General features: G+C 39.6%; 3 protein-coding genes and 1 pseudogene across 8 annotated transcripts; 3 read left to right on the top strand and 1 right to left on the bottom strand.

The window, feature by feature from the left end:
- The first annotated feature begins 110 nt into the window (after positions 1-110).
- LOC137128348 (tyrosine--tRNA ligase, cytoplasmic-like) lies at positions 111-6,822 on the top strand. 5 transcript variants are annotated; one of them, XM_067506237.1, is made up of 14 exons: positions 111-251; positions 2,482-2,550; positions 2,652-2,798; positions 2,881-3,056; positions 3,164-3,293; positions 4,011-4,091; positions 4,400-4,492; positions 4,644-4,779; positions 4,872-4,957; positions 5,065-5,200; positions 5,335-5,441; positions 5,541-5,734; positions 5,827-5,968; positions 6,092-6,822. In XM_067506237.1, exons 2-14 carry the CDS (start codon positions 2,494-2,496, stop codon positions 6,200-6,202), a joined length of 1,596 nt encoding a protein of 531 aa, XP_067362338.1. In that variant the 5' UTR covers positions 111-251; positions 2,482-2,493; the 3' UTR covers positions 6,203-6,822. The 5 variants fall into 5 exon arrangements, with proteins under 5 accessions (XP_067362338.1, XP_067362357.1, XP_067362328.1 ...); XM_067506256.1 differs by having other exon boundaries at positions 176-251; positions 2,487-2,550; XM_067506227.1 differs by lacking the exon at positions 111-251 and adding an exon at positions 869-909 and having other exon boundaries at positions 2,487-2,550.
- Positions 6,555-13,056, bottom strand: LOC137128346 (NHS-like protein 3; annotated as a pseudogene).
- On the top strand, positions 11,778-20,281 carry LOC137128370 (sodium-dependent lysophosphatidylcholine symporter 1-B-like). 2 transcript variants are annotated; one of them, XM_067506277.1, is made up of 12 exons: positions 11,778-11,909; positions 13,508-13,631; positions 13,958-14,036; positions 14,132-14,307; positions 14,426-14,516; positions 15,112-15,230; positions 15,473-15,556; positions 17,153-17,236; positions 17,385-17,497; positions 17,582-17,725; positions 18,048-18,224; positions 18,333-20,281. In XM_067506277.1, the coding sequence occupies exons 3-12, from the start codon at positions 13,988-13,990 to the stop codon at positions 18,385-18,387; spliced, it is 1,092 nt and encodes a 363-aa protein (XP_067362378.1). In that variant the 5' UTR covers positions 11,778-11,909; positions 13,508-13,631; positions 13,958-13,987; the 3' UTR covers positions 18,388-20,281. The 2 variants fall into 2 exon arrangements, with proteins under 2 accessions (XP_067362378.1, XP_067362370.1); XM_067506269.1 differs by lacking the exon at positions 11,778-11,909 and adding an exon at positions 12,010-12,149.
- A 639-nt stretch (positions 20,282-20,920) lies between these two features.
- Positions 20,921-21,509, top strand: LOC137128382 (SOSS complex subunit C-like). Its single transcript, XM_067506288.1, has one exon. It carries the CDS (start codon positions 21,102-21,104, stop codon positions 21,411-21,413), a length of 312 nt encoding a protein of 103 aa, XP_067362389.1. The 5' UTR covers positions 20,921-21,101; the 3' UTR covers positions 21,414-21,509.
- The last annotated feature ends 794 nt before the right edge of the window (positions 21,510-22,303 follow it).

The raw sequence follows: 22,303 nt of genomic DNA, 5'->3' as shown, positions 1-22,303 counted from the left end.
GCAACATCATCCCTAGCGGACACGAGGGGAGCACGAGGGGAGCGAGCTGCAATGCGCGCTACGAAAACGCACTGGCTTGATCATGTGACCATTACAAGTGGGCGGGGCTGGAAGTTTAGGGCCGAGTTCGATCATAAACCCCGCCTCTTCCCCGAGTTTCAATATTTAACCTCTCACTACCGCTGATGTAACACACTGACAGATACCCGGCTTGCTGTGCAATATCTCTTTGCAAAAAGTCACGTTTTCAGGTAGGTCCACGAGATGTACATCATAGCTCTGTGGAAAATTGATATTGCTGCCAAATAAATGAGAACGTATCTAGGAAACAGTTCGTAGTTTTAACATTAAACATCACCAGTGCCAGTTAGGGGTAGATGCACATGGTTTTGTTGCTAGCTAATGTTAGCTACTTAGCTAGCTGTTTTTCAGTCATCATCATCAGCGAACGGTTCGTTGGTCACTTAGTTAGGTAGGTTGTTATTAAGGCTTTTCACTTGTCATATTCAACGTTACGTTCCAGGTCCAGCTTACTGTTTCGTTTTTTGTCATCATCCTGTTTTTGTTTCAACGTCAACGTCAGTTTCCAAGTAACGTTAGTTTCACCTTTCTCAGGGGATAATTAACTTGCTTAAAATACAACGTTACTTACTGTTTAGGTTGTTTAGAAAAAATGGCATATAGGAAATGTATTATTATTTAAATAAATAATAATAATAATAATAATAAATTTCCTTAATTTAATAAATAAATAAATAATCAATCAAGACCAGAAAAGACTGGAAAATCGACAAGACCGGTATGAGACATTTTGTGTTTTTGTGTTTTCTTGCCCCTGAGTCTTAGTGCAAAGATGAGATGAAATTGCGCCTTTACCTCATACATGGCCAACAAAAGTGAAAGTAAACTGTATGGAAACTACTTGTTTGACTTTTTGTCTAACAACTATTTGCTTCAGATCGGGTGCCAGATGTTCTTATTCAGAAATACAATTAGGTGTGAACATTGAAACTGGAAGAATAAATTATTAAACGTATGAACATTTAATGAATATTGGAATTATTTTAAGTAACTTAAAATAACCAATTACCATTGAGCAAACTCGATAAATTCAGAGTCAGATTAGAAATAGGCTGTAAATATATAAACTACACTATAAACTATGGATGGCCAAAAATACTAGGGTGGCCCATCCAAGTATATTGTATGTGTAGGAAATGTGTAGATTTATTTATTTTTTTTATATTTGTGTGTGTGTAGGAAATGTGTAGATTTATCTTTTTTATATTTCATAATCTGTCCAATAAGACATACTGGAAAATCAACAAGACCGTTATGAGACATTTTGTGTTTTTGTGTTTTCTTGCCCCTGTCTCTTAGTGCAAAGATGAGATGAAATTGCGCCTTTACCTCATACATGGCCAACAAAAGTGAAAGTAAACTGTATGGAAACTACTTGTTTGAACAATTGAAAAGCTGAAAACGTAGTTACTATGACACACCTTTTTAATTACTTTTTGTCTAACAACTATTTGCTTCAGATCGGGTGCCAGATGTTCTTATTCAGAAATACAATTAGGTGTGAACATTGAAACTGGAAGAATAAATTATTAAACGTATGAACATTTAATGAATATTGGAATTATTTTAAGTAACTTAAAATAACCAATTACCATTGAGCAAACTCGATAAATTCAGAGTCAGATTAGAAATAGGCTGTAAATATATAAACTACACTATAAACTATGGATGGCCAAAAATACTAGGGTGGCCCATCCAAGTATATTGTATGTGTAGGAAATGTGTAGATTTATTTATTTTTTTTTTTATTTGTGTGTGTGTAGGAAATGTGTAGATTTATCTTTTTTATATTTCATAATCTGTCCAATAAGACATACTGGAAAATCAACAAGACCGTTATGAGACATTTTGTGTTTTTGTGTTTTCTTGCCCCTGTCTCTTAGTGCAAAGATGAGATGAAATTGCGCCTTTACCTCATACATGGCCAACAAAAGTGAAAGTAAACTGTATGGGAACTAATTGTTTGAACAGTTGAAAAGCTGAAAACGTAGTTACTATGACACACCTTTTTAATTACTTTTTGTCTAACAACTATTTGCTTCAGATCGGGTGCCAGATGTTCTTATTCAGAAATACAATTATGTGTGAACATTGAAACTGGAAGAATAAATTATTAAATGTATGAACATTTAATGAATATTGAAAATATTGGAATTATTTTAACTTAACTTAAAATAACCAATTACCATTGAGCAAACTCGATGCATTCAGAGTCACATTAGAATTGTCATATTAAGAAAAAAGTCAGATTAGAAATAGGCTGTAAATATATAAACTACACTATAAACTATGGATGGCCAAAAATACTAGGGTGGCCCATCCAAGTATATTGTATGTGTAGGAAATGCTGAAACTGAACTGGTGTCTTTGTAACAATATTTAATCTGACATCTTATTCAGGACAGTTGTAATATGGCAGTTCAGCTAAGTTGCGATGAGAAAATCAACCTTATCACCAGGAACCTCCAGGTGAGGCAAAGACCATCCTCTCACGCACACACAGTTACCAGATTCATCTTTAGCTTAGTCTCATGAATTTAAGGTTGTGTGTGTGGTTGTGTGCATTGCAGGAGGTCCTTGGTGAGGAGAAGCTGAAGCAGGTTCTAGAGGAGAGAGAGCTAAAGGTATACTGGGGTACAGCAACCACTGGCAAACCCCATGTGGCTTACTTTGTCCCAATGTCAAAGATTGCAGACTTCCTTAAGGCTGGATGTGAGGTAAGTACAGCGCTGAGGTATATTTTTCATATCTACTCACTGGTATTTTGCATTTATGTTTTTGTGTCTCCTTTTTTTATAGGTCACTATCCTGTTTGCAGACTTGCATGCCTACCTAGACAACATGAAAGCCCCCTGGGAGCTGTTGGAGCTCAGGGTGCAATACTATGAACAGTTGATCAAGGCTATGCTGGAGAGCATTGGTGTACCTCTGGACAAACTCAAGTTTGTGAAAGGAACCGACTTCCAGCTCAGCAAGTAATTTGTGTTGATGTACCTTTCAGACTTTCTGAGAATGCACTTATTTAACTTTGCATTTTCCAGAACAACTTTGTAGCTGTAGTGTGTATTTTCATATTTGACAGAGAGTATACTCTGGATGTGTACCGCCTGTCCTCTGTAATGACAGAGCATGATGCAAAGAAGGCTGGAGCTGAAGTGGTCAAACAGGTGGAGTATCCTCTGCTGAGTGGTCTGCTCTACCCTGGACTTCAGGTAATAACAACATTATTAGATTTAATAGGGTGTGGCTATGTTGTGACAGTTTACACTATTAACCCAGGATGAGCTTCCAGACGACTCTGATCCATTGAGCTTCTCACTCATAATGACCTAATCTAGCAAAAACACTTTGTAGCTATGAAAATTAGTTATGTGTAAGAAATAGACATGCAACCTCTGTAGTTGTGATTATGAGTATTGAATTTTGTCATATAGTAAATATCTATCAGAAAGGACCACACATAACAATGCAGTGTTAAAGAGTGAATAACATTATATTCTACAAGATGTTATGCTTACTTGTATGGCCATAAGAGCCCCTGCTCCTGGTACAACCTAATAAGCAACTTCCTCTGTTTAACCGATGTGCTATCTGGGTGTGTCCTTTTGCTCAATTAAACCACCAGCTCTGGTAAATTTAGAAACCAAAATAACTGAAATATGAGAAGTTAACTAAATGTGCACGCTACTAGTAGAAACTAATGTACTGACAACTTATCAAATAAACTGAATATACAAATATGAAATGAGTTTGCTGTTTTTTATATACTGTGTACAATTATATTGCATGTTCAATGTAAACTAAATGGCTAAATGTAAATCGAAGAAACCAAAGTGTGTTACCAACATTTATTACTGCTGTATGGCTGCAGCAGTGGCCTTCACACTGCCATTCTAAGTGTTAGTAAATCATCGTGTCTTTGTCTGCAGGCCCTGGATGAGGAGTACTTAAAGGTGGATGCCCAGTTTGGTGGAGTTGATCAGAGGAAGATATTCACTCTGGCAGAGAAGGTGTGATCTCCCTCTGTCTTGACATATTTACTTTAACCCTTCACACTCTCTCTTCCTCCCAGTACTGACATTTTTTTCCTCTACACTTTTCTTTTTCTTTTTCTTTTTTTTTCATATCAGCAAATTTGATCTTTTCTGTTGTTGTGGAACACGGTGGTTAGGTTAGGAGTAGTTGTGATGTTGTTGGTGCACCTTTTTCTTTTTTTTTACTAAATGCAGTTTGGACAACAGTGTGTTTTTTGAGATTCCAAATTTGCTCTCTATACACATTGTGAAGAAATAAAACAAACTTTTTTTTTGCCTTCCAGTACTTGCCCTCTCTTGGCTATGCCAAGCGCGTCCATCTAATGAACCCCATGGTACCAGGACTGACAGGGGCCAAGATGAGCTCCTCAGAGGAAGTAAGATTGCAGATGTAATTTGTCAAGGGGGGGAAAAAAGATATAATTAAGTCAAATTTGTGTGTATCTTTTCCTAATGCTTGTCTTCTATTATTGTTTTCAAATGCTTGTCACCAGTCATCACAAAGTAGTTATCTGTTTTTGGCTTCAGGAGTCAAAGATTGATCTGCTGGACTCTAAAGAAGATCTGAACAAAAAGCTTAAGAAGGCTTTCTGTGAACCAGGCAACATCCAAAACAATGGAGTCCTCTCGTTTGTCAAATATGTGCTCTTCCCTCTGCGTGGAGGTAGAAACGTCATCCTTAAATTTGGACTTCTATGTCTAGACTTCATAGTTTTCTTCCTGTTATAATGTGTTGATGCTTTAATTGTGTTTTAGAATTCTACATCAAAAGAGACCCAAAGTGGGGTGGAGACAAAACTTTCACTGGGTATGAAGAGTTGGAGATGGAGTTTGCGAAGGAGGTAAAAAATTGTCTAATTACATTATTTGTAGAATAAAAAATCTGCTAAAGTACTCCATTGTCTCCATGTGCTCTGGTGTAACCTTTGGTAACCAATGCACTTTTCAGATGATCCATCCAGGAGATCTAAAGGCCTCAGTAGAAGTCGCACTAAATCAACTGCTGGATCCAATCAGAAAGAAGTTTGAGTCACCTGAGCTACTGAAACTTACCAGCTTGGCCTATCCTGATTCCTCAAAGACAAGTGAGTATTTCACCCACTAAGCTCACTGTGTCTTCATCTAACATCACTTTAGATTTTCCAGCTAAAATACAGTTGCATCACTTTAGTATTAAGTGGGTTGTCAACTTCACATTCACATTTGCCTGTGTGATCAGAAACGGGAGGAAAGGGTTCCGAGGCAGGAGGAGAAGGAGGAGAGAATGATGAGCTAGTCCCCTCCAGAGTGGACATCAGGGTGGGCAAGATCATCAGTGTGGAAAAGGTAGAAGATAAAAATTATCACAATGTCCTATCTGATCAATGTGTGTGTGTGTGTGTGTATACACATATATTCCAAGCTTATTGTGTGTCCAATTTTCAGCATCCAGAAGCTGATTCACTGTACCTAGAAAAAATTGATGTGGGTGAGGCAGACCCAAGGACTGTAGTCAGTGGGCTGGTGGACTACATTTCACCGGAAGACCTGCAGGACAGAATGGTGTTGGTGCTGTGTAATCTGAAACCCCAGAAAATGCGAGGAATAGAGTCTCAAGCCATGCTGCTGTGTGCCTCCATGTGAGTGACATTGTGCTTTGCAATGACAATTACAGCTCATCCCTCAGTCTCATCTTAGTTTCTTAACTCTTTCTTATTGGCTGATTTTTCAGTGAAGGGAATCCCAGGAGGGTGGAGCCTCTGGACCCTCCTGAAGGTTCGTCACCGGGAGAACAGGTCTTTGTGGAAGGCTATGAGACAGGCAAACCAGATGAAAAACTCAATCCAAAGAAGAAGTTGTGGGAAAAAATGCAGGTATGTTTCAGTCAGATTTAGTGGTAGTCAATAGGCGTTTTTTTGTTTGTTTTTTTCAAAGGAAACATTTTGTCACAGTGGAGAGCACATGATGATTTTGATCGTTTTATGTTCTTAATCCAGGCCGACCTGAAGATCTCAGAAGAGTATGTAGCTCAGTGGAAAGACAAGGAGCTCATGACTAAACTTGGGAAGATCACATGTAAGACACTCAAAGGCGGCAACATCAGCTAGACGCACGCAAATTATTTTCACCACTGCTCCGCTGCTCCTTCTGGCCACCTCACAGCAATGCACTTTAACACCATATCATCATGGCAACAATTTCAAACTTCATCTGAATGAATCTCGTAGAATGATAGGATATTGATGCCAGCTGTCTCAGAAGCTTTCAATCTGTTATTTTGGTTTAATAAAATACATATAATTAAAAAAATTGGTAACTACTGTAATCAACCTAGGATTTTATAACTGTTACTAAATGTCCACCTGGTGTTTTATGGTTTTACTAATAGACTGTACACTTTAATAGATGTTCAAATTCTACAAATGTTCTGCAAATTAAAGATTATTAGGTTTAGTCAGATAATATATGTTGGATTACTTTATTGTTAATTATTCCTGGAAATTACTGAGAAGGAAACTCGGGTGTTTAGAACGAGTTATAGTTTTAGTACTTTTCTGGGTAAAATCATACTGCGCAGTTTTTATGTATGTTCTGAGTCAGGGTATCTGTCATATACCCATCTTTCCACTATAGGACGGTTACATTGGGGTTTGTGGTGTACAGGAATTTACTTCTGGTCAGTGATTATCAAATGTATCTTCTCATTGCAAATAAATGCTTAACTCTGTGGCTTGAAGAAGTTGTATATTCCTTATCTTGTTACAAATGTGTAACATCTGTGAGTGCACATGGTACATGGTAACTAGATCTTTATCACAATTTTAAAGAATAAATCAGAATCAGCATTTTAATACACTTACATTTATTTATAGAAGTAATAACTGTACACAATATTTTAAAATCATCAAAATGTAGATTTGTGACCCATTATAGGTTGGGTCGGTATAATTCACTTGCCAGTGATTATTACTGAGGGGAAAGCATTTTGTGCAAATATTCATGAGTTGGATTTCTTCCACCAAAAAGGCTTGGGCCAAAAAGATTTAGATACACAACACTTTAATAAAAACACTGACCTCACATTAAGCCTACTCCAGTGTATGAACCATCATATAGGGCTAATTTTCCCATCTTTAGCCCTAAACTTGGTTATAAGATGACATTAAATTTAAAATATTTCATATTTGGTAAGAAAACGTGACTTGATAGTTTTACTAAAAGAAACACAGTAAATAAATACAATAGTTGTGTTAATGTTTACTGTAAAATGATTTCATAGCTTTGGCAGATGTCTACTAAACCCAAGCAGAGATTGTGAAAGATGTGTAGTAACATCTCAATGCAATTTCTCTAAATTAGATGCTTTTCTGTGAAAATGGTTTGTCAATAGCTTTGCAAAAGTGCCTCTGCTCTGACTGATCTTGTTACTGTGAGTATTCTAGTATTTTTCTCAAATACTTTCAGATGGGTCTATCAACACTGGGATAAGCAAGACTAAAACAAAACTACTGAGTGACAATTATTTTTTTTCTCAGATGTGATTAGAAATTCTGATTGGCCCTGTAGTCAATGTTATTGTCATTCTTTATTGATGAATCCACATAAAGATTGTGTATCATGTTCAAACAGTCGCTATACAGAAATGCTTTGTCAGTATGGTTTAAGATTCTCTGTGCTGCAGTGACCACTACCTAATCCAACCTCTAGGAGGTGATCTCACCCAAGCCATATATTTACAGTTCAGCCAATGTACACTTATTTCATCCTGAGGGCTATTATTGATAAACTATAGCTTAGAAAAATACTCCAGAGTAAAGCTATCCAAAATTTGGAGCAACACCTTTTTTTTTTTTTTTGCATAAATATGTAGGAAGGCCATTATAGGCTAAGGCGTTTGGAAAAGACTCAACACTCAGAAACACTTAGATAGTTAAGCTTAATGTCTCACTAACATCCATTCTTGCTGCGAGTTTGTCCTTTTGCTTGCATTTTTGCTTGCGCTTGTTTTTCTGGTACGAGTCTAGTCCTTGGTTCTTCACCGCAAAGTGCTTTCAAAACAGTGTTTCAATTGTGTCTGCTGTCACTCTTGTAGCTACGGAAGGGAAGACAAGAGGTTGTTATACACAATGGTGTTGATATAATAGTAATGAGCATTCTGCCCTATTCTAGTTCAGTAAGGGACATAATTACAATCTTCAGGTCAAGGGTAGAGGAAGCACAAGGTTGCCCATTTGACTCAAAAAACTAGGCAAGTTAGATGTTTTTGTGTTGTGTTTTCTGTTGTGTGTGGACTTGTGTGTTTCTCTTGATGTTATGGATAACAAACAAAATATACCATTTGGAGCACTGATAAACGCTTAGCTGTTCAACATCATGGTAATGCTAGAGTTTACACTTTTGTATAACAAAGTGGCAGGTGAGTTAATCAGCTTTGATGACTACACTCAGCAGCAATGCATTGAAACACTGAGGAGGGCAGTGGAAACCCCTCATAACTTTAGCAAAGATGGTGACAAAAATAGTAACTACAAATATTGCTGATACTCTTACCTGTTGTCTCAGGAAATGTTATTCCACTCATATGCTGCAGTCCTCCTGTAGCTCCATTTGAATCAACGCTGAATTCTACCTTTTCTGAACAAGCAGGCTGATGCTGGGAATGGATGATGCTGCCATTGGCTGGCTTCTTTGCAACTGGTGGAGGAACTTTTTCATTCTTCAACCCACCATTGGTGAAAGCAGCAGCCCTTGATTGGTCAGAAACCTGCATGAGCTCAGCTGCTAAGCTTTGCCTTAGACTTGCCTGAGCATCAGGAGATGAGGCAGCTGAAGTGACAACTTTTTTTGTGCTCCTGGAGAAGATGAAGCTTGCGGTACAGGCTGGGGACTTGTGCATGTCACTTCCTTCAGTTGATTTCAGAGACGGCGCTCCTGGGTCACTAAGACAATTGTATGTCTGTGATCTCATACCTAGTCGGGCTGGAAGACCATCTCTTGGAGACATGGCTGCAGCTTTCATACGTATGGCTTCCTGTAATCGCATGGAAGGAGTGCTTACTGTCACAGGGGATGTTTTTATAGTTTGAGGTGAGGATTTTAGTGACAGAGATTTTCTAATGGGCTTCTGTGGAATGTTTTGAGGACCTGGGGTTGAGAGTGGGCAATTGTCCTGAACTGGATCTCCCTCGTTTGTTGGCTTGTCCTCAGAGGAAGCTTTCACCTGATCTGCAGTCATGTGGACTGATCTGAGACGAACCATTTGAAGCAAGGAGGGGGTGACAAGAGGTATGTTAGCATCTTCTTTTGGAATGGGTGGACTTCTGTGTCGCAAAAGGAACTCCTTGCTCCTGCTGTCTCGGTTTGATACACTGGGCTGCCTTCTAAAGTTAACCCCATGGGTTAAATTCTCTGCTGGTAGATGGGGTGCTAATGGGACTGTAATCAGAGCTCGTTGGTGGGCACTGACAGGAATCCCAGAGGAAGAGTCATCTTCAGATTTCACCGAGTCTCTTTTTAGGAAACTGCTGGAAGGAACTAGGGCAGAGACTGCTAGAGGGTTATCTGCTCTTGCATTCGCTGGAAAAGAAGCTGTCTCCACTGATGGAGGTGGGACACTATCTGAAACAGATAAGACATTTTGTCCTGGTCTGCAAGAAATCTCATCAGCAGTGTCAGCTTTCAAAACTTGCAAGATATCCTCAGATTTATTATCAGTTACTACTGACTGTGGAACAGCAGCATTCAAATCTGGAAGTAGGCCAGATACAAATCCAACAGTCTCACTGGAATCCTCTACTGTCTGTCCAACTTCCTCTATGGATCTTCTTGAGACATCTACCTTTGTTGTAGCACTGTCAAACACATCTGGCTCACTGACTGTCACTACCAAGGGTGGAGGCGGTGGAGGGAAATCTACCTCATCCACCCCATCAAAGACAGAGTCACCCTCCAAAGGAGGTGGAGGAGGTGGCCAGCATGACTCTACAATGTAGGTCTCCTCCTGTACCTTATGTAAGTCATCAGGCAGCATAGATACTGATGATGGAGGTGTCTTCCTTGTGGGAGGAGGAGTAGGGTGGTAGGCTGGAGGAGGGGTAGGTGGTGGCGAGACCTTACTAATTTTGGGGACCTCTACAAAAAGGGACTGCATGGAGGTGACTTTATTTTTGTCCATTTCATCCTTGCTGTTATCAGCTAAAACCAGAGCTCCATACTGTGGAGAGGTTGCATGGTACTCAACGGGTGAACGCACTTCTAGTTTGCCAGTAGTTTCCTTTTGATATCCACTCACTGCCTGCTGTGACACAATTTCTTTTTGCAGTACAGTTGTGGGTTTCTTCATGACAGGAGGGGGATCTTTCTTTGGACTTGTGTCATTTACTACATGCCTACACCTCTGCTCTTGTTTCTGAAAATCTGTGCTTGCTTCCCTCTGTTGTTCTTCACCTGAACATTCGCAACTCTCGCCTCCAGAACCTGTTGATAACAATACCTCTGGCTTTGCCTTATTTTCTGTCAAGACAGATTCGATTGTAGTTGTCTGTTTTTCAGCTAAAAACTGCATTTCTTTGCTAGCCATAGTTTGGATTTGTGTTTGTTTAACTTTGTTGTCCTGTATCTTTGTAGGTCTCTGAGACACTGGGGCAAGGCCCACACAGGAGCTCAAATGTGTGTCTGTTGTGGACCCATGTCTCCGGAGGAGGAGGACATGGAGCCCTGACTTTTGGAAGTGGTGGGATATTTAGCAGCTCATTGAATTCTGCTCTCAAAGTTGAAGAAAGGTTATTGGGAGTAAGTTCTTTTCCAGGAGTTATGGGGGGAGATACCTGTGGAGGCACGCTAGGGCCACGCGTGGAACCATCTAGATAATTGGGCTCAGATGTACCAGATGATAGAGAGGTAAGAGAGGAGGAAGGAGAAGCTGCTGAAGAGGATGCCCGAGACACTGATCTCTCTGGTTTGATTGGTGTCTTTCTTTGTTTGTCTTCGGAGGTTGGAGAAATCTCTTTTGGGGAAAGCGTTGGAGTTCCACTCTGACTGGAGTAGCCGCTGGAGGGGGACATGGTCCGTTCAAATTTCTCCCCTTCTGAGGAGGTCTTCTGTGTGGAGGAGTAGCTGGATTCCAGCAGTAGCTCTGTTGGTTTTTCAGCCTCAATGGAGGAGGCCCGTATGGTTCTTAAAGAATCGTAGGAAACATCTTCTAACACTGCAGAATCCATAACAGGGGTGGAGATTGAAGTACTTAACTTAATCTCAATGTATTTTTCAACATTTTCTGTTGTAGTTGCTGCCTCTCCAGACACACAGTCACTGAGTTCTTTGCTATCCACCAGAACCCTGGTATCACTTCTGAACTTATCAGTATGCAAAGAGTTTGTTCTCCTTGGAGGTGCTGGGGGTTGTTTGTTCTTCATAACCGAAAGATTGCGGGTGGAGTTGCACTTGTTCTTTGCCTCCTCATCAGCAGTCACTGACCCTGATGCACCGGATTCTTGTCCTGCAACAACATTTTCACTGCTGGGGCTGCTAATTACACTGACATGGCTATGGAGACTGGCAAGGTCTGGATCCTCATTTGTAGCCACTGTTTGCGAGTTACCACTGTGTGTGCTGCCTTTGGAGGAAATGGGGGAGGAGTCTGAAACAATTGTCTTTGAGGACTGTGACTCACTCCAGTTTGATACAGAATCTAACGTAGGCAATAGAGTTGGTTCTTCCTGGGAATGGGCAGTCTTCGAACTGTCACCATCTGATCTTCTGGACAACAGAGGGCTGACTGATCGGTCCATGGATACCAGGCTGCTTTTGCTTATGGTGCGAACATTTCTACCATGGTTTACGCTGCTGCCACGAGTCCGGCTGCTGCTGCGGTCAATTTCAATGACTTCAATCGAGGGTGGCAAATATGCGTTCGGGATAATTGTAGATAAGTAGGTGGCCTGAGGAGATATGGACATTACTGGGCCCTGGGAAAAAAACAGCAAAAAGAAATAGGACTTCAGAAAACCAGCTTAATGTCAAGAAATTCATTAAGCAATCATGTGAAGATGGAAGGTAAAACCCTAAATTTTGAAGCTATAACCTTATATCAACAAAATGTAACTTAAGCCAGCGCTAGCACGAAACTCAGCAATTCTGATATACTTTGTTCTAAAATTAGAATAAATGAAAATACTCCAAGGGCAGCGTGTTGGCGAAGTGGTTATAGGTGCTGCCTCACAGCTAGAAGGTCTCTAGTTCAAATCCCTGGTTGGCTGTGGCCTTTACTGGGATTCCTCTGGGTACTTCAGTTTCCTCCCACAGTCCAAAGACATGCTTGTTAGGTTAGTCGTTGACTCTAAATTTTTCACAGGTGTGAATGTGAGCGTGAATGCTTTTCTTTCTGTGTATGCCTCTCTGTGTTGGCCCTTAGACTGGTGACCTGTCCAGGTTGTACCCCGGCTCTTGCCCTATGACAGCTAAAATAGGCTCCTGTAACCCTGAACAGGATTACTGTTTACAGATTAATGGATGGATGGATGAAAAATGCTTCAAAACTCACTAATCAAGCAGAAATAATTTTAATTCTCTAATCTAACAGGGAAAGGGCAAGCCTTGATTAAAAAGATTTAGAAGCAGTGCAGTTCAATGAGTCTCAATCACAGGAACTTAACTGCTCCTCACATTTAGATTTTTGAAACACTCCCCTTGCAAAACATATTCAAAAGTCACAGTTTGATTTTGTTCTGACCTGTGGTTCTTGAAGGAAGCTAAGCATTGTTGAGGAAGAGAAGAAAGATGAAGTAGTCATGCCAGGTACAGCGACAGACTTGGGTCTGAGGGTGGATGTGGGGCAAAGATGGGACCCAAAAGTCTGGTGGCTGATTGGCAGCTCTTCTTGGTATACTGTCTGCAAATGGTCCCACAGCAGCTGCTGTCCTCTAGATGCCTGCTTAGGAATGGAGAGGAGACCATTTGTAACTTAATAAAAACAAAGGATAAACTGTATGTTAAACCTAATTTAAATAAACTCTGAGAAAAGGGCACAATACATAACACCGTGGATTTTTTTACAATGATAAAAGTGTGTATCCTATCACTTTTTTTCTTATATATACAAATGACCACTTCAATCATTATTTGTATAGTAGGAGTAGAATAGACTCTCAGATTAAGCTAAGATCAACCTGTTTGTGGCAAAACACCAGGAACAGTATGTCCCCAAGAATGAAATCAATGTGAAACGTCACTGAGACATAGTTGGCAGAGACTGAATAAAAGGCCGGAATAAAAGGCCACGATTAGTTATGTAATGAGTGGTCCCTCTCTTCATAAAGAGTGGCATTTGTTGACAGAGCTAGGGCATTTTATGGTAATGTTGTCTCTTCTTGTCAACCCCCCCCCCCCCCCTTGTTTGTCTGGTTTATCTGTAGGATTGTGCTCTCAACCCCTCTGGCGGTGCTTTCCTATTTCCTCATTTGGTTTGTTCCTCCCTTTGAAGATGGCAAAGTCATCTGGTACCTGTTCTTCTACTGCCTTTTCCAGACCCTTCAAACAGTGAGTGACACACATCAGAGACACTGACAGTGATTACTCACTGTGTGTGCCATACATGGCCATGGAAATGTTTGATTTCCCAATATGATTTTTAGCATGTGCATCCTTTCACGTCTTCAGTGACACCTTTATAGGGCGGACATTCTTAAGCAATCTTAATTGTGAGTCATATATTTTGATCATCACAATGTCAGGCAGTCAAAAACATTTTGTCTTGAAATGTGCAAATTTGTATTTTAACTTGTGTTGAATTTTCTACATGATCAGAAAGTAAAAATTAAGAGCTGCATTAATTTTTGTCACTTTGTTGCTCTCTTTGCTACCAGTGCTTCCATGTGCCATACTCTGCCCTTACCATGTTCATCAGCTCAGAGCAAAAGGAGAGAGACTCAGCCACAGCATATAGTGGGTATCACAGTCAGCATAAGAAATAGTTATTTATCACAAAAGAGGGACACCTCCTTGGTGACTGAACATCTCCTAACTTTTCTTCAAATTAGGGATGACTGTGGAGGTTCTTGGCACTCTGCTTGGTACAGCTATCCAAGGCCAGATAGTAGGAATGGCCAATGCACCCTGCCTCCCAGGACCTGGTGACATCCTAGCAGACATCAGCAATTCCTCAAAGTCTTCCAGACTCAATGAGTCAGAGCCTGTCATTTCCCTTGAGGATACGGTAAACAAATTTGCTAAAGGCAAATAACAAACAAAGGTACCACTGGCAAAGCCTAAAGTAAAATTTGAGATGCAAATTGTGTTTGTTGACTGTTATTGTTTGTTTTCTCCTTATAAAGAAAGTGGCCTACATGATTGCCTCTGGTGTGATCTGCTCCATCTACATTCTTTGTGCCATTGTCCTTTTCTGTGGCGTGAGAGAACAAAAGGGTAAGGCCTTAATCTCTTACGCCCCTTTCACACATGCACTGGTAACCTGACATTCTCTTGACTTTGTCCAGAGGTGATATTCATTCATGGCGTTCAGTATTTCCTGTGGGTGCTGACTGTGCACTGAAATCCCAATGTGGGAGACACTGTCCAGGTTGATCCGGAGTTCATGTGTGAAACAGGCTTTAGTAAAACTACCACAATCCTTTAATTTAGATGTCAGTATTTACAGCTTTTAATTGCTTAATTTTAACTTGGATTTAAAATCAAAATGATTGGCAGGGGGAGACATTTTTTTGTTGATCCTTGCCATTATTTCTATTATTTCTGCTGCAGTACATGGTTGTAAACTTACAGGCTTACAGAGTTATTTGTTATTTAACTTAATATTATTTTTTATTTTTTTTAAGCCTTTTGACCAGCAGTGAGAGTATCACAGTAAGACAATTGTTCTGTAAGGGAGCCTTAAAAGGAAAGTGCTCTTGTAAAATTAACTAATAAAATCAAAGAATGAGGAATGAAAGAGTTGGAAATGTGTTCAGGTGGATGTCATTTTGCGTCTATGTTCATTGTTTAATTGTTTTTCTCTTTCCAGAGTCTTGCCGCCCCAGGTCACAGCCCATGTCATTCTTCCAGGGAATTAGGCTGGTTATGGGACATGGACCATATGCCAAACTGGTCATGGTCTTCCTCTTTACCTCACTGGCTTTCATGGTGTGTATAGATACATACATACATACATACATACATTCATAGGTAATTTAGTATATTATCAGTCAGTCATTGCCCTTAGTCTCACTACCAGATGTTTATTTTTTGCTTACTGAGTTCAACCAGTTCTGTGAATGCTAATGCAGGGAGTTTATTTGGAGCCTGCAGAGTTGTCCTGGGATGTTTGTATTTTTAAATTCAACTGTAAAGTTGTTCTTGGTGCATCTATGTGTTTTATTCTACAGCTTCTGGAGGGAAACTTCGCTCTGTTCTGCAGCTCAACGCTGGGCTTCCGAAACGACTTTCAGAACATTCTCCTGGTGATCATGGTGAGCACACACACGAGTGGCATTTTCAGACACAGATAGGTGCACTGTTGCTGTAGCAATGGCCACATTTCCATCATCTGAAACCCTGGGCAGCCCATTTGTATGGAATAAGTTAAGCCATTAGCCTTTGAGTGTACACAAAAGTTTTCCTCCCAAGGTGAACACATTGTGTTCAGTTACAAAGCTTCTCTGTTCTTTGTTTGACTGCACTGTCTCCAGGCTGCTCATTACCATGATGTGTGTGCAGTCTGACTTCTCTCCCTGAATGTTGTCCCATTCCCACAGTACAGTACAGGAGTCACTTTGGCTTCTCCTTTCATGTCTCTCTTGACCTCCCCTTTTATATAAAGCTGTATTCCAGACAAAAAAAGGCTTCTCACATCAAAGAATCAGCCTTTAGATCCTGACTGGTATTAAGCCCAGTTAATCCACTGATATGGCTTTTGTAGCACGCATAGCAGAATTGTACAGTGTGACGGGTACAGGTTAGAGATGTTTGAGGTATTATAGAGTATTTGATCCTGTACTTTATGGAAAGGATTACAGAGCCATGGCACTTGGCAGTTTTTTTTTTTAGTAAATTTATTTAGTGCACCTTCAGTAATTTTATGACATGGCCACACTTAATTGCTCAAAGATTGGTCAAACTAACAAGCATAGCATGGGGGTTAGTAATTAATTCACTGTCAGATACTGTGGTGAAAGTAACGTGTAAGAGCAGTAGGGAGTTCAGTAGGTATCAACATATGAACAATTGGTATACTAAATTTATACACCAGGACAGCATTTGCTGGAAGAGTAGCCATTTTTGTCTTCTTGGTTTCATTTGTGAGGAATATACTGAGCTTGGTTGAGTAAATGGTGCTTTGTTGGGTCAGGTATAAAGCTAAAGGGATACAAACTGATTACCATGTTTTTATTTCTGTGGAAAAGAGTTTATGGGGCTTGTAGAGCTGTGGACCGTGTAAGCACACAGATGCCATGGTTTTCATGATTAAGGTCAGTCCTTTTTAAGTGCACAAACACTGTTGATACAAGACAAAATCTTGTATATTTTGATAGAAAAGGAAATGAATGAAAATCAATTTATACTTTTTGCGTTATTTTAGCACAGATGACTTGTGTGAGACAGGGACAATATGTGGGCGTTTTGCCTCTCAGTTTAGTGTTTCATTCATACATAGGAAATGTAAGAAAGATACTGTTGCATCATGGATTTGTTGTCTTTACCTTAGTCAAACATGCAGGGGGCTCTAGCTAAGAGGCCAAACTGAACTGAGGGAATCCTCTGTCATCTGGTAATAACTTTAGAATGAACCCTCTGGACTTCTGCATTACTTTAAGATCATATGTGTTTTGGGAAGTGAACAGAAGCCATGTCAGTCTCTATCCTCACGGTTGTGTTGGGTAAATAAAAAGGGTCAAATGTACAAGCATTTTAGGAATCCACCTAATTTTATGCTTGAATTGTCTTTGTAAAACCCAATGTGTCATGTTACAAAGTGTAATAAAAGGCCTTTTTGTTCAATGTGTTTTATTTTTTGGCATTTTCTGGGGAAAAAAACAAGCTGAAACATTTTCTTCTTCCTTCCTTAGCTTTCCGCTACTCTGGCCATCCCCTTCTGGCAGTGGTTTCTAATGCGCTTTGGCAAGAAGACAGCAGTTTATGCAGGCACCTTGGTAAGGCCAATTCATGCAATGCCTGTAAGATTGAATGGAAATATGTTAGGGTTTAAGAGTTATAATGCCAATAAGAGACTTGATCTGGGAATTGAATCACTGAAAGACAGTTGGTTGAAGTGGTCTAATATGTTTCTGTGCCTTACAGTCTGTGGTTCCCTTCATGATCCTGGTGGTGTCTTTGAAGAGTAACATGATTGTCACATACATTGTCTCCTTTGCTGCCGGGGTTGGAGTAGCTGCAGCTTTTCTGCTTCCCTGGTAAGACCCTTGCTGACCTGTGGGTAGGCTTTTAAATGGTGCGTAATGTGGACAACCAATACTCACTCTAACCTTTTCTCTCAGGTCTATGCTCCCTGATGTTGTTGATGATTTCCAAGTGCAGAACCCTGACTTCACTGGCCATGAAGCTCTCTTTTATTCCTTCTATGTCTTCTTCACAAAGTTTTCTTCTGGCGTCTCTCTGGGCATCTCCACTCTCAGTTTAGAGTAAGTAATTATCTGAACACACACAAAACCTTAAAGGGAAACAAAGCCTAATAGAAGTTAAGCCAAATCTCCCAGCACCCAAATCCACATGGAAGCAAGGAATTACTTAAGTTTTCATGCTGTACTGTGTGTGTGTTGTGTATTGTGCACATGCATCACATGACTGACTTTACAACAGTGTTGGCCTTACCATCACTTCAAATTCTTGGCTTTACTAAAAATGAATTACAATAGCTTACTTTGTTATATAATATTTTTGCTTTGCAACGTAATAAGACGTGAGATAATTTCCAGTTTCATAAATTTGTTTCCTCCTTGTCAGTTTTGCAGGTTATATTAGCAGAGGCTGCTCTCAACCAGAGGAAGTGCACCTAACTTTGAAACTACTCGTTTCCGCCGCCCCCGTAGTTCTGATTATTATCGGCCTGCTCATCTTGTATTCTTATCCAATCGATGAGGAGAGGAGGCAAGGGAACCGCAAACTGCTACAGGAACAGAGGTAAGCCTGTGTAATTGAAATCTGGCCGATCACATGCTTTTACAATTTTGCATTTGTGTGTGACTGTGAAGCAAAACTCCAACTGAAGACACCTTTGTTTTCTTGCAGGGACAATGAGGCGGATTCTGAAACAGACTCTACAGAACTGGGCAACACTGTGTAGCACATTTTACAAAGAACCACAGATCAGTCACGTGATTGACTGGCATTTTGCGCTGTGCAGGACCAAAATACCTGTTGGACCATGCAGATACTGCCATGTCCAGTCACACTGCTGCTGGTCCATGTCACAAAAACTTGAGGGTCTCCAAAGTATCATTGCTTCAGCCTCCCTAAGGCCTTTCTAAAAACAAACATGCTTTTACCCACATTCAGCAAGAAATTCACTCTCCTCTTTTTGTGCAGTCAGATCTCAGAAGCCTAATTTTTTGTATAAAATGTAACCATTGAATGCTGCTAAAACAAAAGTTAGTTTTCTCCAATTGAATTGCACAAAACCAATGAAATGTAGTAGGAGTGTGTTTTGTCAGTGCTGCCATTATTGGTGCTACTTGCTGGAGCTGAATGGTTTCTATCCTTTGACACACATCACATCAAACACTAATGACCTTGAGCACTGCACTTATAACAACTCTTAAAGTTTTGAGATGTTAACATGGTGAGATTCTTTAACAAACTGTGATAATGCCTTAATTCAGCCCTATGCCAGGGTTAAAAATGCAAAACTGACAAACTGACACTTGTCAGACAAATGCTCTTCAGTCATTGAGTTGGTGTCTTTAAGTGTTTAACTGAGTTTTGCAGTTGTACAATGTCTCCTCGTATTGTACTGAAACTAGTAACTTGATTTTCATTTGATTCCTATCTCACTGGATTTCTTTCTTTCTTTCTTTTATTTCTTCTCTTTTCCTTGTTTTTTAAAGCCATAATATTGTGATGTTAAAACTAGTGGCTGGACAACAACTGTGCTCTTAAGGGCTCATTTAAGTTCCCCACTGAAACCACTATAAGAGCAAAAGCAGTTAGTTTGCACATCTAAATGCATTATTTATCCAGCGACTATTATTATTTCCACCTTATTTATATGACAACTTTAATTTCCTTAATACTGAGCAGAATGGTGTCTACAGCTGGTACTAATTTAGTAATATTGTTTAAATATTTATTAGTTTTGATTTTACTGTTATTGAATTGATATTTGCTATAAAGTTGCATCTTTCAGTATTTCACTATATTATGTATTTGGTTGATTCCTACTAGATTAATCTTTTCGAAAAAAGAAAATTGGGTGGGAGCCAAATTTTAAAACATTCACATGCCTTTTAATACATGTTGCCATTCTGTGTTTACTCTATTTGCATCCAAAAAGGGAAGCACATAATTGTGGAAAGAAGAAAACTGGAAGTTGGGAAGTGAAAGTTGTTGTAGACTTGTTGGGTTGTATTGGAATTTTTATTTGTGTATATACCCTATTAAGTATGCTCTATGAAGGAACAACCAGGATGCTTTCCGATCATCTCAATGCCTGTCATGAAAATGAAGGTTGCCATATTTCATATCTATTGATATGGATGCGTGTACATACATTTTCATATGTTATACATACTGTTACATCTTTACATGTTCCTGACAACTAGGTTGCCAATCATATTTCATTTAATATCTTTATTTACCGCTCAGCTCGTCAGTAGTGTATACTGTACATGGCAACATTGGGCCATTTACACTGACTCATGTATTAATTGTAAATCACTCATATTTGTTGGACCTGTCAGTGAACTTTCCTCATGACTTTTGAGGCTGTAGCCAAATGTGTGAGCTTTAATCCCACAGGATAACATAAGACTTGTGGACTGTGCATATGTATATATTGTATGTAAACCTGTAAATATCCTTGGTTTTTGTGGCTGTAAGTGAAATTAACCTGTTCACTGTACTCTAGTTATTTAAGGGAAAACATGAGATTGAAAAAGTTAATAAATACTAATAAGTATACTGTGAATCAGTTGTTAATGTTTAATTTGTGGAACAACTAAACTAAATACCACAAACTTGTAGAGGCTTTTAATTTCTGTAATATTGCAAATGCATTACGTGGATAGCTACTCATGATATTTCAATATTTGGTATATACTGTGAGCACTGCCCCTTATACCTGAAGCAAGTTACTTTGAAAATGTATTATAAAGGAAAATGTCCAACACTAATAAAAGCACGCATTTATGCCAATAAATTAAATGTGGCATGGTGTGGAGAAATTATTGTAAAAAAGACAATACCATTTTGACTGTTTTCAGTTTCAGTCCACACGCGTGTGGGCAATATTCATCGTACTCTACTGCCATCTAGTGCTTTTATTTAATTTTAATATTCCTCCTTTTTTGTTTCTGTCCATATGCAGTGTGTTTTTTGTTATAATCACCTTCCATTAATGTATTTGATTCGAATCAAGAAAACAAATATACACTCTTATCCAAACATATCTTTTAATAATAATTCTGCAGGTTATTAATTCAGGTTATGAATTTAGTTGTTTTAATGTGCGTATTTTCGGCCTGTGATTTTGTTAAAACACCACTAGTTGACATGAGCTGTGATTATGTCTCATGTTTCTATAAAACATTTAATTACATGGGTTATTATAGAATTGTGTTAGTTTATTTTGAACGAAGAAAACTTACACCGGAAGTGTTACATCTTATAATCTTCCGCAGAAAACAGTAAAAAAACAAATACTTTCATAACTTAATTCTGGTTTGTGTTTTGCTCCATGTCTGTACATAACAGCAATATTATCAGCTTGACAAGTTCGTAACTGGAACAACTAACGCTTGCAGTAGACCCGTGGATCTCCTCGGGGCTCAGTGCTCTGCTGCCATGGCTGCGAACCCTCCCGGACAAGGCTTACAGAACAAGACCCGGGTGGCTATCCTGGCGGAGCTGGACAAGGAGAAGAGACGGCTGATGCAGGGCCAGTCCATGAACAACCCGGGAGCCAACATTTCCATGTCGTCCAGAGCCAGTCTGAAGGAGGTGAGGGACAGCGCCGAGCAGCAGCACATCGCCGCCCAGCAGAAAGCTGCTCTGCAGCACGCTCACGTCCACTCGTCGGGCTTTTTCATCACTCAGGACTCCTCGTTTGGGAACCTCATCCTGCCGGTGCTCCCCCGGCTGGAGCCCGACTTCTGACGCTGAACTTGCTCCAGTGGAAATTAGCTAACTTGATATCTGCTGTAATGTTTTTCTATCTTTGTGTCTTCTCTAATAAATGGAATGCTAATTAAACCTCGCTCAATAAAACGTGCTAAGTGAAAGTAAGTAGATCTATTTAGTTGCAAATCTGGATGCCCAGAAAGGATCATGCATACATATATAGGTGACAGCTCTGTTCTGTTGTAAGTATCCAATCATTTGATTCTTCTGTTATCAAACAGGATTTTCAGTCATACATAGATAAAAACAGATATTTTTTTTACCCCAAAGGTAGATTCTGGTGTTACAGTAGCCATTAAACAGAACACAGAATATTAGATCCACAAACACACTAGAGACAATGAGTTAGAAGGTGACAGTGCACTCAGAGGTATAAGCATAATACTAAGAGGCACAAGTTGGACACAAATTGTATGTTGATAAAATGAAATGCACTGCATTAGTGCAAATAAGGTGGAGACTTTATAGACAGAATATACACCATTGTGGCATACTGATAGTAATAAAAGCTCAGGTGAGCTGTTATATGTACTGTCAGAAGAGAGTCATCGTACAGGGATTGGACTTTGGTAGGAATGACTTTGTACGGTTATTTTACACAGTAGAGTTGAAGAATTTCCTAAAAGTTCTCTGTTTGTCCATCAGGTCACACAGAGGGTGTGCACTGTTCTCCATAATGTTCAGCGGTTTGTGCTCCAGGGTTTCTAGAAAAGTACCCAGTACAGAGGCAGCCTTCTCCATCAGTTTGTTGGCATCAATGCCTGGGATCATGAAATATCTAGTGCGATAAAAAACACCCAGAGGTTTTAATTGATAGGGAATTTGATGTAGAAAGAAATGTGCCATTATCGACAAACACTGAAGCA

Source organism: Channa argus, chromosome 1 (assembly GCF_033026475.1).
Source record: "Channa argus isolate prfri chromosome 1, Channa argus male v1.0, whole genome shotgun sequence".
NCBI lineage: Eukaryota > Metazoa > Chordata > Actinopteri > Anabantiformes > Channidae > Channa > Channa argus.
The sequence above is the reverse complement of the archived record's forward strand: the minus strand, read 5'-3'. Positions and strand labels throughout refer to the sequence as shown.

Excerpts from the sequence above, each read along its gene's own strand:
- LOC137128348 (XM_067506227.1), top strand. The coding sequence starts at position 884 with ATGGCCAACAAAAGTGAAAGTAAACT. Across the intron at positions 910-2,486 it reads AACAAAAGTGAAAGTAAACT|TTGTAATATGGCAGTTCAGC; the intron begins GTATGGAAACTA and ends TATTCAGGACAG. Across the intron at positions 2,799-2,880 it reads TCCTTAAGGCTGGATGTGAG|GTCACTATCCTGTTTGCAGA; the intron begins GTAAGTACAGCG and ends CTTTTTTTATAG.
- LOC137128370 (XM_067506277.1), top strand. The coding sequence starts at position 13,988 with ATGTTCATCAGCTCAGAGCAAAAGGAGAGAGACTCAGCCACAGCATAT. Across the intron at positions 14,037-14,131 it reads AGACTCAGCCACAGCATATA|GGATGACTGTGGAGGTTCTT; the intron begins GTGGGTATCACA and ends TCTTCAAATTAG. Across the intron at positions 14,517-15,111 it reads TGGCGTGAGAGAACAAAAGG|AGTCTTGCCGCCCCAGGTCA; the intron begins GTAAGGCCTTAA and ends TTCTCTTTCCAG.
- LOC137128382 (XM_067506288.1), top strand. The coding sequence starts at position 21,102 with ATGGCTGCGAACCCTCCCGGACAAGGCTTACAGAACAAGACCCGGGTG.